The sequence below is a fragment of the Takifugu flavidus genome, chromosome 4 (genome assembly GCF_003711565.1).
Source record: "Takifugu flavidus isolate HTHZ2018 chromosome 4, ASM371156v2, whole genome shotgun sequence".
NCBI lineage: Eukaryota > Metazoa > Chordata > Actinopteri > Tetraodontiformes > Tetraodontidae > Takifugu > Takifugu flavidus.
The window spans coordinates 2,083,043-2,106,897 of NC_079523.1; the positions used below are offsets into that span (position 1 = coordinate 2,083,043).

General features: G+C 42.8%; 2 protein-coding genes across 3 annotated transcripts in view; both read left to right on the forward strand.

Annotated features, from left to right (window-relative positions):
* LOC130524644 (bactericidal permeability-increasing protein-like) overlaps nucleotides 1-23,855 on the forward strand; it is a 166,954-nt gene that overhangs the window by 43,781 nt on the left and 99,318 nt on the right. The window lies entirely within an intron of this gene.
* Nucleotides 1-23,855, forward strand: part of cntn4 (contactin 4) — a 78,100-nt gene that overhangs the window by 7,126 nt on the left and 47,119 nt on the right. For both annotated transcript variants that reach the window (XM_057030934.1, XM_057030935.1), the window contains exons 2-4: nucleotides 2,094-2,230; nucleotides 14,571-14,703; nucleotides 18,600-18,775. In XM_057030934.1, coding sequence (XP_056886914.1) covers nucleotides 2,176-2,230; nucleotides 14,571-14,703; nucleotides 18,600-18,775 — 364 coding nt within the window. In that variant the 5' untranslated portion in view covers nucleotides 2,094-2,175. The remainder of the gene's footprint in view (nucleotides 1-2,093; nucleotides 2,231-14,570; nucleotides 14,704-18,599; nucleotides 18,776-23,855) is intronic.

Below are 23,855 nucleotides of genomic sequence, written 5' to 3' on the forward strand. Positions count from 1 at the left end.
GCAAAGAGGAGAGTCGGGGATGAATCGATTCGGGGTTACGCTACACTTCCAAGATGTGTTTTTCCGTGGCTTTGTTCCGCTCTTTCTCGCTGTGTTTTCAAACTTTCTGCTGCCTATGCTAAATCACAGCAGGGGGAACAAAAGGGAGTTCTTCTGGAAAAAAAACCCCAACAAATCCTTGAAATTTTTGAGAGGTTTATATCAAACACGCCTCAACTCTTTAACTCTTTCTACCCAGTAGGCGCTAGATTAATACTGCTTGCTTCCTGGAGGGGCTGCGAAATACATTTTAGTTTCCACTGGTTGTTTTGCTTTGATTGCTTAGTTGTTGCAGCTTCCCCAGAAGTGTCTGAGGTACTGGCGAAATGGAAGAATCTCAGTATTTCATTGTGTCCTATTTAAGTCCTGTTTGCTTAACTAATTCTTCCTTCCAAGTATGTGTGAAATTGATTTCAAAGTTTAGCCCAGAAACATAAATGTAGTTTATTGAGACTTTGGAAGTCGGTGGCACTGCTGGCTGAATTCTGTCATCAGCTCGAGGAGGTGCAAATGTGCATCAAGTTGTAAAGGAAACATTAAAGGAAATTCTGAATCAAATCAAAAATATTTTAAGAATATTTTAACTTCAATGGATGCTCAAATGCAGCCTCTGTTGCCTCCCAACTCTTCAGTTCTTAGCAGTAATCAGCCTGTATAATGGATCCTATGGTGGGATTCAGCACTATTGAAACTCCTTCAGCTTATCACAAAGGCCATTTCCATATTGTAAATAGAGGCAGCTACTAATCCAACGTTTTGCTCGAGTGACCCTAGAAATGACTGAAACCAACATAATGTTTAAATATACTTCTTTTTTTAACAATTTGGCCACGTTTGCGACAAAACAGAGACGATATCCTGAAAACCCCTTTTGCTAGAACATGAGGTCTAGACGTGTGCTGTTATTTCTTGCTGCTTACACTTGTAGCTTACACCGTACACACTAAGAGCGATAACACACACACACACACACATGCATGAGTGGACGCGTTACAGTAAATGACATGTGTCTGCGCAGAGACACGCGCCGCGCTGTGAAGGTGGGCTGCTATCAGGAGGGCGCCGGTGCCGCGACATAAACAGGCTCTGATCTAAATGGGTCTGGAACGCCGGCCCCATTGGCAGCATCGTGGCTTCATCAATGCGCAGCACAGTTAGGCTGCTGATATTTCAGGGTTATAGATTTTAACTCGCACAAACAGTCCGCTCAGGATCAATGAGTCAAGCAGACTAGACTAACTTATCAAACAGACAAGCAGGAAATACTGACTGCTAAAGAAAAGTGTATGTGTGCTGGATATATATGAGGAATTCTGGGCTATAAATCATTTTTTTTATCAGTGTCACCACTGTGCATCACATTTAAACCGTACTAAATAATTGGGGTTTCCCTTTAAAGCCATGCTTCACACACACTCCTCTCTCTTTTATTGTATTTTTCAACCTGAGCTTTCTTCTCAACAGCCAGCAGCTTCTCTCCTGTCACGATGGAGCCGAGAGCTGCCACTCAACCAAGTTTTAATTCCAACTCCTGGGAGATAGCGCTCTATTTTGAGGAGAGTAAAGGACAAAATCGTTGTGAAATTCCTTCTAGATGTTTGCGAACGTCTCATTTTTGACTTCTCACTTTTGAGAGGATAAAAGCTGTGAGGCTTGAAGCAAGAACAATGCTGCAGCGCCACAATTTATAGGAGTGGCTTTGCTTTGAGAGAGACTTAAAAGTCACTCTCCCCAGAGTTTCCCAATAGTTGGAATCAATAGAAATGAAGTATTTTGTGTACTTTTGCCAAACACTCCACAATGACTTCCTTTTGTATTTTCAGGAATTTAACTTCACAAAAAAAAAAAAAAAAAATTTAAAAAAAATGCAGCTCAGAATACAAATTTGAAGGTCTTTAATTGTTGCCTCATTAAATATGTGTGTTTAAGTATGCCTGAAGCCACTTCACAGTGCACGGGGAAGATTGACAATCCTGCGCCTGCAACAACAAGCACCGACGTTGAAAGTTTGCCACCTACATGCTCATCTTTTCATTTTTGTCCTCTTTGAACAGGCGGAGAAACCTGAAAGGTTTGACTCGGATACCGTAACCCTGCGATTGGATGTGAGACTACTTCGACCCTATAAAAGTGAAGATGATGTTGCTATGGAAACTGCTGGTGCTGCAGTCACTTATGGGGTGCCTCACAGGTAAAGCATCTTATTAGGAACTTTTGATGCATACTAAAGCTGTCTCTGTCAAATCTCCATCCTTATTCATATGTATTTGGGACAGGTGACAGAAAGAAAACTGAGGGAAAAAAAGTGAATTTCTGCTGCACTCATAATAATAATATATGTAATAAAATTAGTAGAGATTCTGTTCAGCACATAAACAACGGACAGAACTGCATTTGGGTGGAGCCCTGACGTTATTTTGCATTCAGAAAAGGTCAGTGATACCATCCTGAATATGTATGAGGAGCATTTAGTGCAGGATAAAAATATTCAAGCTCAAAGTACTGGAGCAGAAATAGTGGTATAGGCTGACACAATAAGGTTACAGCAGTCGTTAAAGCAGTAATAAAATGTCCTGAATTGCCATACATATAGGTATTTAGAAGGTGCAGTGTGGTAAATCTGTCCTGCGTTATTTCACATGTCCATCATTCATTTATTAGTGTGTTGTTAGGTTGAATCATAGCTTCATTACACTGTGGTGCCTGTTTCAGCCAGAGGCTCCTTGGAATTGATCGCAATTTGATGGAGGACTTTAATTTGTCTCTGTTACAAATAGGAGGAGGTCAATAGAGAGTATCAGTTAAATGGCTCAGTGTTTAATCAACAGGTATTACACGAATCAAGGAGATGAAAAAGACTGCTGATGAGGTCTGTGTCCTGCTTGAAACCTCCATCTCATTACTCAACTCTGATTCCTGGGTTGAACTCTGCGACCTCTGCTCGAGAGGGAGTCATCACCTGCGTGTCTCGCTCGTGATGACAAGAGAGTCGTTAAGAGACTTCAGTAGCGTTTGTCTCTGCTTTATGATTAGTAGGATGCACCACTCAGCAAAGGGTGGGGGGGGGGGTCGTCCTCAACATCCCATTTTCTCTTCATTAATCTTTAATGGTGTACAGCACATGGATGCCTACTACCATCTGCACCACTGTAGTGAAAGATGAGGACCAGACCGAGACATAATAGTCCAGATTATCTACGGAAGCATGTCTGAGCAGGTCTACTCACCCTCTTGATATCTAATCAGAAGTATAGATCGCTTTGTAATTAGGAAGTATGAAATCAGTCCTGTTTGTGTTCATCAGTCAGACGATTCTTGAGTGTTAATTGCTCCCTTTAACAGTATTTATTTATAGAGTGGAGCCAACTGGCTAAAACACGCTTTACCCAGATGAGACATGAGGCGTTCGTACCAAAGCCGTCGTCACTCCTGTTTCCACTCATCTCACTTGACCTGCTGCCATTTCTGAAACGCAGTACGCGCTCATTGCACGAACTCCCCGATCAAGCGAGTTTTTAAAAAAAAAAATCTGGCTCCGCTCGCTGTTTCTCTCTCACACCGCTCTGAGTATTCGTGGTGTGTATGCTGGGATGGACTGGTGACCTGTACGGGCTGGTGCTGGGACAGGCTCCAGCACCCCCCACAAAAACAGGCACCACCATATCTGGATGCAAGGATGGATGGAGATTCCATGTAATGACTAGCTGATGTTGGTGGAACTTTGAAATCCTTATTGACTCCGGTCCCAGAAACCCCCATCCCAACGGTTCGGATGAGCGACAGGCCTGCATTAACTCAGTTTCGGCCCACAATTATTGTTTTTAAGCCGCTCAAGCTCGCAAGCGTTTTTTTTCCTAATCCTACTTTGGGGATGTTCCAAAATTTAAAGTTAATTTCCAGAGAAAGGAAACAAGGAAAGAAGCAAGGAAACAATAAAATATCAAGGAAAGAAGCCGGAAACAGTAAAAACCTGAAGGTTATGTCAGCTGACATGCTGCTGATGTATTTATGCTGAATTATTGTCTTGTCTTTGGCATCTTTTAGCGCGGCAGGCAGATTTCCTCCACAGGAAAGCGAAGGTTAATGAGGACACGGTTGTTAAATGTTTTAGCCAGAGAATGAGAGCCGGATGTGCACTCACTGATCCACTGAGAGCATCCATGAACTACAGCAATTTAAGGGTCACTCAAAGACTCAAATTGATTTATTCCCCATGCAAAAATCACAGATGTGGTTTTCAGGCATGCATATATTTATACCTTCATTATGCTAATGTATTTTTGGCAAGGCCAGAAACGAACATCTTTGCCCTTTTTTCCCTAATTGTGATGTTTGAGCTCAGGATTATTGCACTAAGCCTCCTGATGCACAATATGCAGACATAAAAAGCTTGGTCTTAATGTACTTTAGCCTGCAAGGAATTGAATTTAAAGACTAACCCTCATACACGCCTGCAGAGAGGACTCATACAGAAGCTCCTATTACCGCATTAGTTACTTTAGTTACTCCTCTGGCAGATAGAATTTGATTTTCTTTTTGTTCATGTACAAAAAACTAGAATGACTTGATGGTAAGGTGCGAAATTCCAAAGAGATCAATTTTCCATCAACATGTCAAGATTTACTGCCAGAATGTTTGTATCGTTCAGCTGTCAGTCATGTGTCACACCCCCATTTTACAGGGACAATTAGCCTATAAAACTACACTCAGGGCACTACACACTGTAAAAAATAAAAATAAAAACGGACCTTTGGAACAATTGTAATTGAATGAAACCTTTTGCTATGTGCAGCAGCCTGCCACTAGGGGACAGTCAAGGCAACATGTATTAAATGTGTCACCTGAGTTAAGTTAATGTAACTTATCATCTGTGATCGTCACCTTCATCAGGACGCGCCTCAGGGTGTTTGGACTGTTCAGATTAGACTTTAATCCAAATAATGCCAATCCCAGGTGAACCCACACTTCCTCTCATACATTAATGTACTTCTTTAAACATTTGTTTCCCAAGTACACGCCAAACACCCACCAAGTTGTTTAATAATCATAGTGAGAATACGCTCGCCAGGATGACAGTTAAGGTGTGTGAATAACAAATAGAGCAATTAATCAGATTACATCTACATTAGTTATAATCAATGATTAAAGGTGTGAACCATGTGCATATTTAATATGTAAAGATAACTGCCTGAGCTTCCCGCTGCCAGGAATAAGAATGCTAATGTAACAAAGCCTCTTTGGCACATCAAATATTTATTTGCATTTTAATTATTGATTTGAATATTCATGTCGTGTAAGAGAATAGTGATCTGTTTTTAGTGTCTCGAGCACCAGTCACTCGAGGATTGTTTGCCAAACAGGCATGCTTTTTTGAAGCTTTGCACGATTTATGCGCGCAGTGAACCCCCCCCCCCCCCAGAGATCAGCCCAGTTTGATCAAATTGGTTTGTGCCAGTAGGTTGCTGCATCTGCATTATCTGGCAGTTTAATTACCAACAACAATCTAAGCAAGCTGAATTTTCACATATTAAGCCTGAATCTCCTGCCTGCATTTGAATGAAAAGGTTACACGATTTGGGTTGTGCTTGTGCAGGAACAGAAGAAAAGAAAACATAAAAAGAACCTCCACATCATTTCCTGCAAACTGTCCGCACACTTCTTTCACAATGGCTGCCAGATTGTGAGGTTTAAATGTGACAAAGTGCTGCCACAGCTGACAGCGTCTGACAGGATTATTCTGAAAAACTGAGAAATTCCTTCTGCAAACTCAAACGGAGGCTTCTCCAGCGTCACTTTTTCAGCTCTTTGAGCCGCGGAAGCAAAACTCTGCATTTAAGAAGAATTGTAGAGTTTCCAAAATTCCAGCTGTGTGATCATCAAAACGCCGCCTGAAGTTATCTCCATTCTTATCAGAGAAGCGAGGATTGAAACTCCCATAATCCTCTTTTGGGCCTCTTGATAATGTTTAGTTGTGAAGGCCTTCACGCAACTTGCAGCTCTGCTCTCTTCAGCTGTGGATGAGGTGTCCTTGCAGCTCAATGGAGCTGCGACAGAAGAAAAAAAAAGTCATTAGGAATTTGCAGGAAAATAGTTCTTTGGTGACTATTAATGGAAGTCAGAGACCTGCTCTGCAGAACAAATCAGCTTATACGAGACGGTATAATTCTGTAAATAAATGAATGCAGCAAATGTAGTGAAGAGGCTGGTTTTTGTGACGATGCGAGGAGTGAAAGACTACTAGAGGCAGAAGTTGTATTAAAGTATTCAGTAGCACCAGCTAATTATGCTAAAACTAAGTAGGTCAGGGAGACTGAGGAGGGGAGTGCTGTTTTGGAAATGGGGGCATATTATAAAAAGTACTGCCATTATAAAGCAATTGACTTTTCACCTGTGTCCAGAGAGGTGTTAGAAATTATGATGACATTACCATGGGTCAACTTTCCTTCTGGCTACATTTGCAAATTTTTCAAAAGCTTGACATTTTGTCATCAGCCGTGGCTTCTCTGCTATTAGCACATCCTAAAAAAAGAAAATGTTTAGCTAGTTGGAGGGATTGGTGGTGGTTTTATAGCGATTCTGAAGTTTGTGTACTGGGTTCAACAGGCTGGACCAAACTTTTTCTTCTTCTCTGGTGTTAATGTATGTGTATTGTGTAGCCTCTACACGAACCACAGATGGCGCTATAATGAACTCAACATCGATGCTATAGAGAAAGAACCCAATAAATTACAGAAGATGGCTAATCTGCCTCCTTAGAAGATGCTGTATTTGCTTTATCCTCACTTCCAGAAGCTTTTCTAGTTCGGTTCTCACAGATGGAAGGAGGTGAAAAGAACAGCGATTTCCTCTCATTTAGTCCCATTTTTCGCCCACTTCATGCACGTTTGGATTGGCTGCGTTGTACGTTCTGTATAGTTAAACAGACAGATCAATAGGCTGAAGGTACAGAATAATCAGATATTGAATACAGCCACACAAGAAGCAGGAATCTTTAAAATAGTTGACAATTTATTGTTGAATCTTCTCATCTTCCAATATAAAATGATCACTGAGATCAAGAAACACTGTTTGACCACCAGTTTTAAGCACGTGAGATGGAAGATATGAGACAGATTGAAATTTTCATCTGTACATTTTCCATTCACATTTATGTCATTTTTCAGTTTTCATTTATACTCAAGAGGTTTGTAATGATGCATTAGACATTTTTGATTCTTCCCTCTGAATATAAGGATTTTTTTGAGCTCCTTGTATTCAAACTCCCATTATTCTTTTTGCCTGGACCTGCTCCAAATATTTGGAAAGACCGTGTCTACATGCTTGTTCAGAATCATCTAATTCTTCAAATAACTGAGTACCTTTCAACATTGACAGCATTTATGGAGACTCTGTCAAATGTGCAGCCAAAGCAGCTATTGGCCTGGAATGCTCAGTTAGCAGCTTAGCAGCTCCAGTCAGTCTCAGGCACAGCGCTAATGCTGAGACAGACACATCGCTGGGGGGAGCGTGCAGCCACTTAACCATGTGTCACCCCAGGACTGGATTCACCGAGTGAGTCATACACGGCCCAGAGCGAGACCCGGGACATGCCGGACCACTGTGAGCTTACTGTCATTGCAAATTGGCGAATAGGACAAAGTGCTGAGGTCATGACAAAGAGCTGTGAAATTCAAGTGCAATTTTGTTTGGATAGAGAAGATAAAAAGGCAGATTTAGTGTCGGCTACTTCTCATGTCTGGATTTATCACGTCTGCATGAAAATTAGCAATAACTTTATCATTGTAACTCAGTCATGAACAATTATAAATGCTTCTATGTGGGGGTGGTGGTGATGGGGGGGGTGTTTACAGCTCAATAAAGCAGCGAGAACTCATCTTCATTTGGTCTGAAATGAATTATAAAAGTCTCAGATTTGATAAGATTGACTGGCCTTGCTTTATTGCTTCGTTTGTGCCAAAAAGACGATCTCTATCTGGTGTGACAGGAGAAGACGGCAGCTTCCTGATTGTGCTGGTGAAGGCTTATGAGCAACACGGGGACGCACTTCAAAATATACTTTAAACAGCAAGAAAACAGATGGTACTATCTAGTCAGCAGATGAACTGATATCTGGCAGCAGATAACACTGTTTAGCATATCAGAGATGCCTTTGTGGCATTATCATTTGTGTTTGTTTTGGCCACACTTTTCTTTTAAATAATGTTGAACTTTATTTTCAATGACACTAACGGGCACCTTATTCCGGCTGGATTAGAGAGTTGCTGTTGCTATTGGTCAGTGGCAGCTGAACAAAGTAGCTAACGTTCCTAGAAATATAACCTCCTTCTGGTGGAGTGACGCTGTTCCTGTTGTTTCCTATAGAAATAATAACATGTGGACATTCCGTCTGATCTAGATGCTTCCAAGCTGGTAAAATTCACAGTTATAAGTCTTCATCTACTTCCTGCTCCTTGGTCACTTTGGGCTGCTGTTACAGCACCATTTAGCCTCTGGTTACCACTGGAAATGGTTTGTTTAGCCTTTGCAGCCACTGTAAAAGGCCATTTAGTGCCGTTGTCCCACAGCGACCTGTCCACTTAGCCTCTCTGTCCAAATGTGCCCCTTGATTTCTTTTTTGTTTCCCAAACCTTTTTGGGCCAAATGAAACACTTGTCTCAGAGCTTTGACATAAGCAGGAGCCCCTATTTTCACACCTCACTGAAGGCATTAATAAACTATGAGGCAAATAAAGTGGAACGTTTTATCTTTTTACAAACCAGACTCGCATATAAGGAAGGCATCATGTGGCCTGGGTGCTTATCGTGGAATACATTAGTAACTAATATAGTAAAAATATATTTGTATGTTTCATTTTTCAACCATGTTTTGATTTGTGAGTTAATTGATCAATTTTCACACTGCCCCATATTTTCAAAATGAAAGATTATTGTACAGTTACACAAACCAACTTAACAAGAGGGAAAACAAAATAAGTCGTATGATGACATGGAATTAATTACGTTCACAGCTGAGAGCTTTTGTACAGGTGGTGGCATTAAGCTACAGCGAGAAACTGAGCCAGTGGATAAATTAGGAAGACCTAAATAATAACGTGGAACAGCAAATGATTCCCTGTGCACACTAATTTTACGGTAATTAGCAAAGGAACACGTGAACTCATGTTCATTAACCAAATAAATATGTATATAATAAATAGCTCGGGTTATATCGTGTGCCCCTCCAGAGAGAAAATGGAGAGTTGTACATGTTGGCGAGTCAGTGAAAATGACTCACTGTTGGCAGGCCTGCAGAAAGTGTCAGACATGTGGTCATCAGGAGCAGCAATGTCACTTAAAGGACATTCGAAGCAAATAAAATCAACCCCCAGTGCTTGTGAAATCTGCATTTGCTGTTATTACACTTTACAGCCGCTAAAAGGCTTATGCTGCTAGTTAGCATATGGTTAAAACAGGAAACATAACGTCCCTACAATTTCTATTTAGGGATAACCAGATTAACAAAACGCCGCATGGAAGGTTTAAGGATGTTAAAATGTGGATTTTTCACCCCAGTATGCTGAAAGGTTTGCTGAAACAAACCTGCAATGCAGAAAACCTTGCCTGCACGGTTCCTTTTTTACGCTGTTGAATTAGTAAGAGAGCAGGTAGCATCTGCTGTGAGAGCAGCAGCATTCGTGGAGAAGCTTCCGCAGAGCCTGACACATTGGTGAAGCCTCTCCATGAACATGGCAGATGTACACAAAAGGCCTTTCCTTGGCTGATGTGCATGTCAGATGGCCTATAAATCAAGGTCTCCTCTGGCGCTGCTGTCCCGAAGCCTCCAGGCCATTTTACTGTGACAGTATGAAGACTGACCCCTGTCATTCCGGCGGGTGAGCAGCCTGTGGTGAGCCCCACGGAGCCGGGCCAGCCAAAGCCCGATGTTAAACAGAGCCTGCACCCGTGGCCCAGGGTCTGTTTCAAACACACCTCCAGCTGTTCCCACTTCATTATGTGCTTGTTAGAGGAGCTCCCCCACATTAAATGGACTCGATTATTTAATCCAGACCACTGCCTCAGGAAGGCCAAATGGAACACCGTTGCTAACTTGCATCATGACCTTGGAACGTTCCATCTGACCTCGGGGCTCGGGGGTTTCCTTGTTTTTATAGTCTGCTGTTCCTTATTTCTCAAAGCTTTCATTAGTGTCGAGGGCTGCTTGATGACGGTATCAGTGGAAGCTCAGCTGTATCCCATCAAACTGAAGAGCTTGTCAAGCTTACCTGACGCAGAGGGCTCCGGGTGTGCTCACCTGTTTTTTTCTCCAGAGGAGCAATTATGTCGGGATAAAAGGAGCGGCCGTCCCCACGCGGCCTCTGAACCAAGCTGTGGCTAATTGCCATGTTAGAGATTTCGAGTGGGTTCGCTCCATACGTCTCTTTTCACAGGCCCGGCAGCTTTGTTCGGCTGCATACTTCTTTGTCAATTCTTGTCTTTTGATATGCATATCGATAAATGTTTTATTCATGGCCATTTGGAGCGGAATCAGACCGTCACCTATTTGTTGTCTGCAGCCACACTTAGTGTGGACGAGCATGGGGGAGGTTGCCATTTCTCGCAGGGAGTTTTGAGACAGAGCAGAACCCGAGACATAAATTATTTATGCCACCCTCAGAATGAGGCTGCAGAGCGACCATGACTGGACTTTACATCAGCTTTTAAATGTCTGCGTCCTTTTTTGAACCAGACATAATTGGGTGTTTGGATTAGAACTCATGTGAGATGTTTCTGAGACGGGCCGTGTTGGAGAGCCTGAACTTCAGGTACCGGTTTCCCGCATCCCAGCAGGCGTGATATCTGTTTCCAACCAGGGGCCCGTTTGTTAATAGTAATCCGGCAAACGGTGAGCATGTGAACATAATTAAAGTTTCACTTTCAATTATCGTTCACTTAAATCTTTGGCGCGGTTACCATAGAGACCCATTTCTGTGGATGTGATAATTGCTGTATCTTTTGTAAAGGTGAATTACGGCTATCAGAAAGCACAATGTTGGTATACAGATGTTCCCTTCTGCATGAAAGCCTAAATTATTGATCAATGTTGAGCGAAGTTTCCACATTCTGCAACTTTCTGTCTCCCGCTGTTTAGTGTAAGGAAGCGGGTTAAGCTGGGTCGAGCCAGTGCTGGGCAGTGTCTTCTTAGTTATGGTCTCCAAAGGCATCGTAATTATGGGTCACAAATTCATTCAGACCTTCCATCCTCTCTTTCATTATATTTAACTTTAGTCATTTTGTGGAATGCTGAACTCGTATTTCAGAAATTCCTTCAAATCTTAATTCTAATCCTGTGAAAATCTAGGCGATACCCACGAAACCAGCCGGCGACCGGACAATTTGCACACGATGAACTCACGGCGATGTCCTGAGACGTCCATTCTCAGAATAGTGCACGAGTGGAGGAACCACTCCAAACAGGTCAGGCTGAAAGGACAGCCAAGTCTGAACCATTTCAGAGCAGATAATCCACTCCTTTGTAGTCTGTGTAAGGGAGAGAGAGAGGATAGTATATTCAAAAATATCTCCTTTCAGCCCCCCAAAGATCACCGCCGACATATTCTGAATTGCTGTTTGATGGTGACATGGTTGACATTAATCCCAGCAGCCCGTGCTGGATTAGGGCATCATATTTGAGCCTTCTAATTAGCTGCATTTGGATCTGATGGCACGCGTTCATCTCTGTGCACGTGTTGGTGCCAGTGGTGTAAAAAATTATGGATTCACTGTTACATTTTATCTTATGATTCAACACATATGTGCTGGTGTCAGGAAAGACTTGATAATGGCTGAAAATAATGACTAACAAGTTGTCAGAATGTATCGAAAAGCCACCCCACATCCCATAATGCAGCATGACTTCAGATCCAAGAGTTTAGATTTAGTTATTTTGATGCTAAATTGTCCAACGTGACCATGAGAAGAGAACAGAGGAGCAAAATTTCCATCCCGTTTACAACGTAGAGATCTGGACTTTCAGAATAATGCAGGTGACAGACTTCCAGAAGTCTGCAGGTTTTCCCACAGGCTGCTGTTGGGTTGACATGTTTCTCCCAGAGAGCCACAAACTGAGGATTCAGGTCATGGGAACTGGCGTACTGCAGGTGCGGGAGGCCTGCTGGGAGAACTGGTAAGCGCACCTGAGCGTAAGAGGAACATAATATTTCAATGTTGACCTACTTCTCATCAGCTCAGCACCGAGCTCCTGCATGAGGAGATGCAAAACAGCTTCCTCCGAAGAGCATAGGAGGAAAGTTTGCTGCTGGAAAAAGGCTGAGGCTTAGCCCCAGGAGTAATATGAGGTAATATTTAGTTTGCTTCCTCCAAATCTCAAAGTGAAACAGCAGCAACACCAAAGACGATCCAAGAATAAACAGTGTTTGCGCGTTTGGCGGAACAGAAAACCTGTTGGAACAGAACTTTGGTGACGAACAAACAAATCGCGTTGGCATAAGGAGGCCTTTATCAGCATTCAGGAGCACAAACGGGCCTTCTATTAAAGTGCTCGACAGCCCCTCCCCCTCCCAATATCGGAAAAATATTCATTTCATTGCAGAGAGGAATTCAAGGAGGAAGTAGCGATGATGTAATGCAGCATATTTACTCAAGACGGCTGTCTGTTTACTGCTCTGATCCTTGAAATCCTTCCAGTCAAACTAAAACGAGCCTTAAAGTGTCCCTGAGGTCAGCTTGATTCAACAGCTTGACAGTGAGCGGAGCAGCAAGGCGCTCCTTCAGAAGCTTTGACGACCGTCTACCATCTTCGCTGGCGCACGTTCGGCGTTCTCTCTGAAGCTTCTAATGGCAGTCGCTACAAATGATTAAAGGACGCGCTCGCTGACCGCGGCGCGCATCTCCTGAGTGATAACTGCTGTAGCACAACTGCGTCTTAAAGTTCAAAGGAATGAGCGTTTCATTTCCTAATGTTCGTTTAGCACATGATGTATTGAATTTGGCATTTAACCAATAAACAGACTGGTCATATCAGTGATTTTTACTGATATGTCCTGCAAAATACGGCAGATTGATGATCTGGTTATTACACATATTCATCTTTAATGGGTAGAAAAGATTCTTTCTTCTTTGAAAACAGTAGTTTTGTTCATTGTTGTTGTTTTGACAGTTGTGAATTAATGCTTTTTATGCTCATTTGCTTTTATTCGAGTATTTTAGAGTCCCTTCTGATAAAAAGTGGGGTTTTATTTGCCAAATTCCATAACATAATTTCTCTCTTTTTTTCTAGTAAATATAACTAAGTAGATATTTTTTTTAAAAGGCTGGTTAGCAAATTTAGTTTCTGCTCTTCTGAAAACGAGACAGCTGATTTGAATTGTGGGCTGTTGATAAGGAGGTCACCTCCAGCCATCAGGTTTTACACATTTATTATATATGGAATGCAGCCGTAGCATGATGAGCCGTGTCAGGAGCAACTCTGTTACTCATTAATGAGTTTTGTGTTACTCTGTCTGTGTTGTTGTGTGCACCTGTGGCCCCCGCTGTCAATACGCAGCGAGAACGTGTTGCTTTAATATTAGTCTGTCTTGACAAGTGCAATAAATGCTTGAGAACGTAAGTGTGCTTAAGATCAAAATAGCAGCTATTCTCATCAAAAGCTCACCCCAAACATCAAAGCTCTGGTTCTTTGATTCCTTTATTCTGTCGCGTTTATTCATTAAAGGTTGAGAAGCCCAAATCCACCATTTGATGGTGGGTGGGTGTGTCCGCCCTCAACGCCGCAGCACGTCGGTGATTGTGTTGGGCAGGACTGGACGCTGTTCCTCCCTCCATCGCTCCACATGTTGACTGTCGGCCTCTGTGACAGATGGCTGCCATCTCTGCAGGCGGGTAATCCACAGTGGAGGGCCACGAGCGTTTGTTTCATCTGGATTTTTCACAGGGGAAACCTTCTGAAGAAGAAAATAGAAGCTGGGTGAAACTTCTGAAACCAAATAGTTTCCTGCAATAACCTGGTTCATTTTTCAGTGAATCTGTCGAACTTTTACACAATCAGGGCGGACAGGCAGCTTAAGACTGAGCGAGCGTCGCTGTCCCTCAGAGCTTTGCTGATCCTCGCTCACGCCACCATGCTCACATGCGCGCTGCATTAATGGACCCTTAATGGTGTAATGGAGACCGCTCTTGTGTCGTTCACTACAAAAAGATCCAACTAAACAAAACCAATAGATTACATCTCTGCAAAGACACATAATCCTACCAGCAGTGGCCACATAGATAAACAAATAAAGACACCTTGACAGCAGTAAATGAAGGCATTTTTCCAGATAATTGGTTTAGGTAAATCAGGCTCTATATCCTGTTACCACCTAAATGGCTTTTAAACACATCTTACTCCAAATGACTCTCGTCTCTGTTGTGACAGACGGCTCAAATTGATGTAATTTGTCTTTGCCTGTCCAAGCTTCTTTCCTGCCTTTATCTAAGGGACCGTTTGACAAACAGGGAGGTGTCTGAGTGTACATGTGTCCTGTTGTCCCCCAGGGAGCAGCGTCCTGCAGAGTCCTGTATTCACCAAGCAGCCTGGCAGCATTGTGTATCCTGTAGAGACCCTGGAGAGGAACAAGGAGGTGGTGTTCAGCTGCGAGGCCCAGGGAAGCCCCCCTCCCAGCTACCGGTGAGTGTGTGAACCCACATGTATTACGCCTCATGAACATGGCCTGCACAGTCAATCTGATGAAATAAAAACAGTCCAAATATTAATTTCAGGGCCTGAAGGACAACACAGGAAATATATATAACTCTTCAAAATGACACGCAGAGTAAACTTAAAATAAATAAGAAGCTTCCTCCTCGTTCCTACGTTCCTAAAGCTGGTAATTGCTTTCTATGTAGCCATGGTTTCCATGTAACATGAACGGAGAACAAAAAAAGTACATGCTGACGATAAAGATTGACCAAAAATAAAAAAGGCTCCCTTTATGCGATGTGAGATCATTCCAAGCACATGTGGAGATACAGTCACACTTAAATATCACTCATTCGTGTTTTTTATGGCTTCAGGAAATATTTCAAATTATTTTAAAAAAAGCATTTTTTTATCCATTTATTCTCCATTTCTTGATTTATATTTGCCCTTTTATACTTTTCACAACAGGAGAAATACATGTTAGAAAGCTGACCGCTGTAATTTGGATAAAGTGAGATTAAAAAGTCTGGATTTGCGGTTATCTGGGCTGTTTCTGACTAAAGCGCCACCGATGACACAATGTTCCTCTGATGTCACTGTGTTTAATCCAAACAGCCTGCCTGACAGATCAGTTCCAAACCCACAACCCTGAAAGTTTCTTATCTGGCAGAGCCAGAAGCTGCTCAACCGACACTGATTTGGATTTTTTTTTTTTTTCAAATTCTGGACACATGACTGCTGGAACCGCTGTCCTGGCTCTCAAGTGTAACGAGAATCTGGATCCTCGCGTATCCACACTGAATGAAGCTGCTCTGGTTTTGTCTCTTCACGCAGCAACAAGAGAGGACTTTTTCTTGTCTGTCGTTTTGAGCTTTAGCAAAGATTTGTTGATCCTCACAAAGTGAGCCTGAGCTGATTAGGATCACAGGAATGTTTAACTTGAATTCTGGATTTTGCTCCCAGCTGTAGGAGGGTGTTGCAGCGTATCTGCAGGCCAGGAATCGCCTGCTAATCTTGGAAACCTTTGTCCGAAGCTACAGCTTTCATCTCCCAAACGTGTGCTGCACAGCAGTGGATAGCTGTGTTTGACTGACTGGGAGGCTTCGGACAAACACATAATGGACCGAGCTGCCTTACTGCCGTCTCTAAATGTACATTAAAGGCAACAAACTACGGCTTCATCACTTTGGAGGCTGGTTAATTGTGGGTCAGACGGCTGCAAATCGACAGATGGAGCTCGACTCGGTGTCATCTGCTCCCAAATTAAAGGCGTCGAAGCTGTTTGTTTTTTTTAGTACATTACAACCCATCATTTTTGAAAATAAAATCTTACTCAATGCGTCAAAACTAATGACTCCTAATGGCTTGACTCCTCGTTTCTACTGCGTGAATGATCTGACAGTGCTGCTGAGATCAGGTCTGGGTCACTGCAGCCTCTCAGGCTGCACTGAAGCGTCTCATCATTGGAGGCACCACCTCTGATATCATATACGTCTATATGCTTTCATGTAAGTGGAGTCGGTGGCGTACGGAGCTGGCTGACGGCCCTTTGACACAAAGTGCTGACCACTTTTAACTTACCACTGAAAGTTCCACTGAAACACCTCATCTCTCAGCCTTTTTTCTTAATGTGATTACACTAAAAAGAGCCACAGGGAGAAGAAGAACCCGACTGGCATTGCGGCGATATTAACGTTCTTACTCGGAGAAGATGAAGGGTTCTGTGCAAATTAGCATCAGACTGGGAGAAGCTCACCTAGGTCTAACGCCTGGAAACTTTGTGTCGTGTGTTTTTCTACAAATGAAAGAGCTGGAAATAAGGAGTAAATCCTCTCATATTCACAGCTGCAGGAGCCAGATGGTGTGTATTACGCCACATGTACATGGCCTGTTGTTCCATGATTATACAGCGCATGTGTCTAACAAATGGGACGACTGTGGCTGCCTCCGTGCAGCATAAATCATTCTAAGCAGAAATGATAAGTACAAGTTTGTGTGTTTGATGGAATCTGCGGCTCAGGCAGCATTTCCAGTGACAGAGCTGAAAGTTTCCCATCGACATTTCTGAGCTAATCTCATTTTGTCTGCTGCGCTTTCACTGACGTCCGTCACATTCTGGCTTTAAAGTCCTTGACTGTGGGCTTAAAATGACAACCGTTTTCATGGAGGAAAGGCACTTGCTCATAAAACAGCAGCTGGAGCTCAGTATCATTAGTCGACCCGCCTTTAATGATGTAGAACGCGGATGGCAACCCTGTCCTTCCCTGTCCTTCCATGATCCAGCCAGGTTTTCCTTCCTTCCCGCCAACCACTTTTGCTATTGGAGGTGTGAGCTTTGGCAACCCGGTAGGTCAGAAGACCCGGCTGGATCATGGCCCCCGTAGGACTGGGTTGCCCATTATTGGAGATAATGAGGTAGATTTTAGAAAGACATGGACATTTATGCTGTCACCCATTTTAAAAAGGGATGCTGCCTTCAGTGATGTTAAAGAACCACTGATAATATGTGGGCCTGACTGGAGTTTTAATCGCCATTATCGCGGCTTCTCCTTGTCCGTTTCGCCCTTTGGGTGCAAAATATAGGCGTTGATTTTTTTGTTTGTTCCACTTCTGCTCTGAATGAATTGCTGCTGTCGTCCTTTCGAGACTCGGCCCTCCAGGCCCTTTCGAGACTCGGCCCTCTCTATTGTGTGTAGTAATAAGGCTCTGGAGAGCATGCACTTACTTATAAGTGAGCCGAAGACGGGCTATTGTGCTATACGTTTGTCTATTAAAAGAGAAAATCTTTAGAGACGCACTGAATGCTGTAGTGCTCAACCCACAAAGAATCTGCTGCACATGACACACTTCAGCAGGGGTAGGCGGGTGAGGAAGACATCCTGACATCGTATTTCATGTAATCAGCTCCTACGTGTGTATTAAATATCGAAAGCCGCCCGTGCCAGTGTCACAAAACTGAGCTCATTTACTGCCACACGATAAACAATTGTCTCCAGAGTATACTGAGATAAAATGACAGTATTCATTTTAAAAAATGCTGCTGGTATTTTCTCCTAAATGTTCTTGTGCCTCACAGGCAGCAGACTGGCACAAAGGGGGAGTTGGGATAGAAGCACAGAGCAGCAGCTTTGCACAACCTCTGTCTACTGTACGAAGAGGCTTTAGCAAAGCCCATTTATTCACTTGAAAGCTCCTTTCTTTTCCAAAAGAAACAATGCTTTGTTTCCCTGAACCTGAAGTCATCCTGAGAAAATTCTAGAGCCAACGAAACGCACAACTTCTCGGAATAATGCTCGGCCACTAAATTACTTTGGACCCTCGGCTTTACGTTGTTTTTTGCTTCTTTGTGCAGAACATCTCGCTGCTCTCATGCTAAATGATGATAAATAACAGCGTCCAAAGCCTGTTGTTGTTCATTTCGTCCTGACTGAAGTCACCCGTTGCCTATTTGTCTAACAAGGTTCATCTGTGCGGCGTGATTTAAGTGGATTTCACTCCTCGTTGATTCCACCTCGCACCAACACCAATCAAGCGGGCCGGTCCAGAATACACAAGTGTGGGGGCGAGGTTGCACGCATTATCTTTAATTGTTGCATCCTCGTGATTAAGCAGCATTTTTATGCGCTTTGACTGGCGTCTGGCAAGACGGATGGCCTGCAACGGTATCTATTCTCGTGCAGTCAGGTTCGTGACACCCTGATGGTTTGCTGCTGCCTCCATTAACGCTGACCTGGAGGTGCGAGTCCTGAACTCGCTCTAGCTTTTATTTAGCTCCATTTAAATGTAATCACATTTAGACTCAAGTTATTTTCCTTCCCATTTGGAAGGCTTCAACAAAATGGAAGAAAGTGAAATTAATATAATTCTATTCCTATTCTTTTTAGGTGGAAACTTAATGGCACAGAAATCAGCAGCAAGTATGGATCTCACTACATCCTTTCTGGAGGCAATCTTCGAATCAGCCGCCTGAACAAAGACCAAGATGCTGGAACGTATCAGTGCCTCGCCTCCAACTCTTTCGGGACCATCGTCAGCCGAGAGGCCAGTCTAACCTTTGCATGTAAGTCTCTATTTCTTACCACTCTCCAGGCTAACTTCTCTTTTTTTAAAGGAAAAAAAAAACAGCAGGTTTTACTTGAAAGCATTGAACATCTAAACATTTCTCTGCAAAACTACCCGCATCTGAATAGCTGCTAGCATAAATCACCAGAGTCAAACAAGTGAAAGAAGCATGTAGAATTATGCTGCGCAACAACCCACTCTGGAAATGCTCCAAACTTTAGCTCACTCTCACATTGTTGATTAAAAACTACCATGGAACATTTAAACGGCCTTGAATCTACACCTCCAAGACGTATGTTGTTGGGATCGACTTTAGTCCATCTCCAACTCACCCGCATACCTTGGAGTGCACCTTGAGGTGTATAATGGCCCCAAAGTGTGGCAAAAGAAACAGTTCACACATTTAAATAATTCAGTGAAACTGAAGCAAACACGGATTCTCAGCCAGCGCAAACTAAATATTTATACCAAGTGACACTTCAGAGTGTTACTTTGTGTGTTTGACTTTTCAATCTGCAGGTCTGCTGCCTCCACCAGCTGAGCACTTTCATTAGAACAAAAGCTCCTCGTTTCTCCAGCTTTCAAGGGAACCAGAATGAACAAAGTTAAGAGATGACATCATCGGTTTACAGATTCCCAAGTTTTTCTTGTCGAGACAATCAGATGAAAAATTGTCCGATTTTGATGCGCCCGATCGATTGCGTTTGCTGGAGGAACAGGACGTCGATAGTACGTGTGGCGTGTTCCAGTTTGTGTATCGGCATGCTGATGACGTTCAAAGCGTGTGAGCGATCTCTTGCTCGGACCAGATCCTGAGCGGGAAGCACACAGGGACCAGGCCTGTCGCTGCTGCGTCGTCCCTCGGTCCAGGGAAAAGTCAATGCACAATCATGTGGTGGATTTCCACTATGATGGGATGGCAGCTCCATCAATTGTTGGGCTCTGACCTTAACAGCTCTCAGTTGTCACGGCATCAGGATGTGACAAGGTGTGATGGCCGAGTGTCATCTATCTTCTTTATTACACTCGGTAGATCTTAATTAACTCCAAAGCATGACTGACTGATGAAGGTTCAAGAGAATAATTTAAAGGTCAACTGGTGGTGCTACTAGAGGGTGTCATGTAATTCTGAAATTTAAGGCAGGAACATGGTGTTTCTCCTCCAGGCAGCCAGAGATATTCTGCTCTTGCATGCTTCATTTAATGCAGCACGCAGCAGCAGAAGCCGAACGTCTAGAACAGAACCTTTTGGCGTTAAATGCATTCCCGCCATTCGACTACGTTTTTACCTCAAGATCATTTTTGAAGCACTTGAGGTTATTCTGACAGCTCCTAATTATGTTGTATTAATGGAACAGAAAATTATTCAGAATAAAAGAAAAAAAGGTTTTATAGCCAGGAATGATTTTGCCATTTGCTACAAATGGGGCAGCCTCGGTAACATATGCATTGGGTAAGTGATTAACCATTATTTAACCATAAAAAGTTTCTTAATGAGTAATAAAATCTGTTATGCAACCAAAGTCAGTGGCAGATCCTGAAGTAATTGCCCCGTTAAGCCAGTTCTCTTTATTTGTGATCCAATAAAAGTGATTCAGTAACAATAACCAGGCTGAAAGGCATTTAATTGATCGTTTCATTTGATGAAAGAAAGTTTATCCAGCCACCTGTTTAAGTGTGTGGAAAATGTGAATCGCCATCTATATTTTTAAATCTCATTGACTAAAACGGGGCAAGTTTACAGCACAATTTAGAGTTTGACCTTAAATATCACTTTAATAGAGGCTCTCTTCCAATGGGCGTGAGGCTTATAGGTCTCTCTGTTGGAGCGTCTCGATTATCTGCCTATGAACAAAAGGGACGACCCATCCAGGGAATAAAGAGCCCAGACAGATCACACAGCCACAGCTGGCTGATACCACACTTCATTAAGGTAAAATAGGATCTTGGGATTTTCTCTCAATCTGACCAAACAACACCAAACGGCTGGTCAGAAACCGATGGTTCCACTTGGATCAGGGGTGCTCAAATTATTTCAGCATGTGAGCTACTTATGAAACGACCACGTCAAAATGATCACCCTATTATATTTATTTAGAAATGTATTGAGGGTTCTTACACTCTATGTTGATGTGCATTGAACAACACAACGTAGCTTGTTAGCTCGTGCTTTGCTACACTTAGAGCCCTTGTTTGCGCATGCACATTGACCCAAGTGTCAAACAAAATTCAGATGTCATCATTCAGATGATATGACTCCTCCTCAAGGTGTGAGCTCATCTTTCAGAGCACTTTCACATGGTTTTAGTGCAACAATGGTGGATGGATGGCACACATTCAGCCGGTCATGCAAGAATTCATCTGAGCAGGTTTTTGTTATTCCTCAAAAAAGTGTAACCCCCCCCCCCCCCCCCCCCACCAGATGAGAAATTCAATTTTGCACTCATCACTGCATCTAAAGCAGTGCGTCCTGAACAATACCTGCACGTAGCCTCCACGCTGTAATTCAGTTATCGAGTACGCCGCCTATTCATCAGTATGAATTATGGTAGCGCAGCTTTTACATAATCACTGATATGGAATCAATGGACATACTAATCAAGGGCAGCGAGTATTGAGTGGGAGCACCCACTGCCCATCAGTTATCCTTGCCTTGGGGGGTAGACAGCCACAGCCCTTTCGAGGAGTAGCATCATCCATCAAAAGTTTGTGACACAGAGGGGGGGATGCTCCAGGAGTTGGAATGCATCCAGTTTCAAAGAATAACCTTGAGAATATACTGTAAAAAGTGTTTACTGGGGGAGTTTCTGTGTGAATTTGCAGAAGAAAAGTGCCGAGCTACTATGCTGCCTGCTGAATATTACATATGGAATACATTAATTAGATAAATTTGGCTGTTAGCAACATGAAACAAATTCTAAAGCTTGATTTGAGATGAAATTTAGGGAACGCAGAGCATAGCACGATAGCACGGCTCTCAGTTTAGATTTTAAAGTCATATATTCATGACATCCTTAGCAACCATGTTTTAATCAAGGGGTCGTGGGTGAATTCCACGTTTCCCTGTCAGACAGCCATATGCGTGTAGCTTAAGCTGTGCTGGCATTCACAAAGCTCAAATGTCTCTGCTATGAGCAAGGGCCTAATCAGCATCATCTCAGCCCCAGTTTGCAGTAATTTATGCTAATGGTTTTAGATCAGACATCACGGTTATTGTTCTGATGCCATTAATCATTGTTAACCAAGGCTTTCTGTGGGAAAAGGGCACACAAACGAGCGTCGCGCACACAAGAAGGTGTGTTTTTAAGCCCCTCCCACAGCCGTGTCTTTGGTGCACCTGAACACAACAATGCTTCTTTTTTTGTCCACTAGAGTCTAAAAAGGTGTGGGCAGTCTTTGGTTTCACCGCCATGGCAGGATGCTTTTAGCACGAGTGAGGCCACATCTGGGATCTGGACAGTGGCTTCAGTGAGGGCCACACCGCCACTTCACAAACCACGACAGCTTTGATCTCTGCCAAAAAATAATGCCAAAAAGACATAAAAAAAAGCAGTACCTCAGATGTCTCTTGTTCTCTCCCACTTTGTTCTATAGGCGCATATTTTGGAGGGGATCGGGTCCTTTTATCTAACCTCCTATCGTGGTTCCAGATGAAAGTCAATGGTGGAACTAAAAAGCTCTTGTCATTTTGGGTGGCCAGATTTTTTTTAAGATTCAAAATTGGTATTTTGTCCATTGGTCCAAATGGACCAAATGTTCCAGCTACCTGAATTTGCAGCATTGAAGAAGAAAAAGCAGATAATTTAGTCACAAACTGGATGCCAACCGTAGATCAAATAAACTGACAATGTGCGAGTCAGGTTGGTTAAACATGAATCACGATCCAGCGGCAGAGATAAAGGAGAAACCAGCTTCCTTTAAACATCTTGTTAAAATTAGCAACCTGTAAAATGTGACTAGCTGTGAAAATAAATGAAGCCAGAGTGAATGCTGCACGTCGTAACCCTCCCAGAAAGCACCTTCACTTCTACGATCACACTGTTCCCTGTTCAAGTGATCTCAGTAGATCAAAAGTACCTCATTTCTACGCCTCAATTTAGCTAAGTGGACAGCTTCTCCCCCCGCCTGTGAGGGTCCTCTCAACAGTGTTGATTTAACTCTCAAATCTACCCCACTCATTTGAATAACGCACTTTTTTGGGAACAGGGACACTTTTTGTCGGCTATGAGAAGGCAGACAGACAATTTGATGTTTAAATTAGATGCCATTAGACCTTCAGTATTGTTTTATTGCACATTTCAGCTAAAGCTATGTGCACGTTGTTCAGCCTGCTGTTTTAGACTCACTGATTCAGCCATTTCCCTAAAGCTGTCCCCGTGACCTCGGTACCACTGGCTCTCCCCACACCTTCAAATCTTTTCTTTTTTTAGCTTTTTTTTCTCACCTTACATTTTAATAGCTTTGTTCAGTGTTTTAATTCATCACTACATAGATTTTTTTTAAAGGAAAATGCTGAGACGGGAAAGTTTTTGTCCTTACCTGTTTAAAAATCCTGGCCTAGTTTCATTCAGAGTTTGCTGCTACACTCAGGGGTTTAGGTTTTTTTTTTTTTGGCACTGTCTTTTTCACTTTCTCTTAAAGTTTGGAGTCCTTCATTGGCGCGTACCTTCGCTCCCCTGACAGAGAGCCGTCTTGATGAGCACAGCGGCTCTGTTTCTGCTGCAGTCGGCAGACAACTGAAACACAAACACCAGGTCTGAACAAAGATTTAACGGGGTGTTCTTGGCTTATTCCCCACTTCTGAACCGAGCCGATAATTTATTTTTAATAATTTGTCTTAAAAAAACCAAAAAGGCTGAATTGACACAGCCCTTTGACAACTATGAGGTCTTCACGTTGCAGCAGCCAATTAAAAAAAACAACCTTTTTTCCATCCAGTTTTTAAATCCAAGGTTGAAATTTGGTATTAACCTTTACAAAAATATGCCAAACTACCATCCCGACATGGCTTAAGAGTCTCATTAGTTAAACTCTGCTCTCGGGTTAATAAGGGATTTGTGTTTAAAGAAATAATTAAA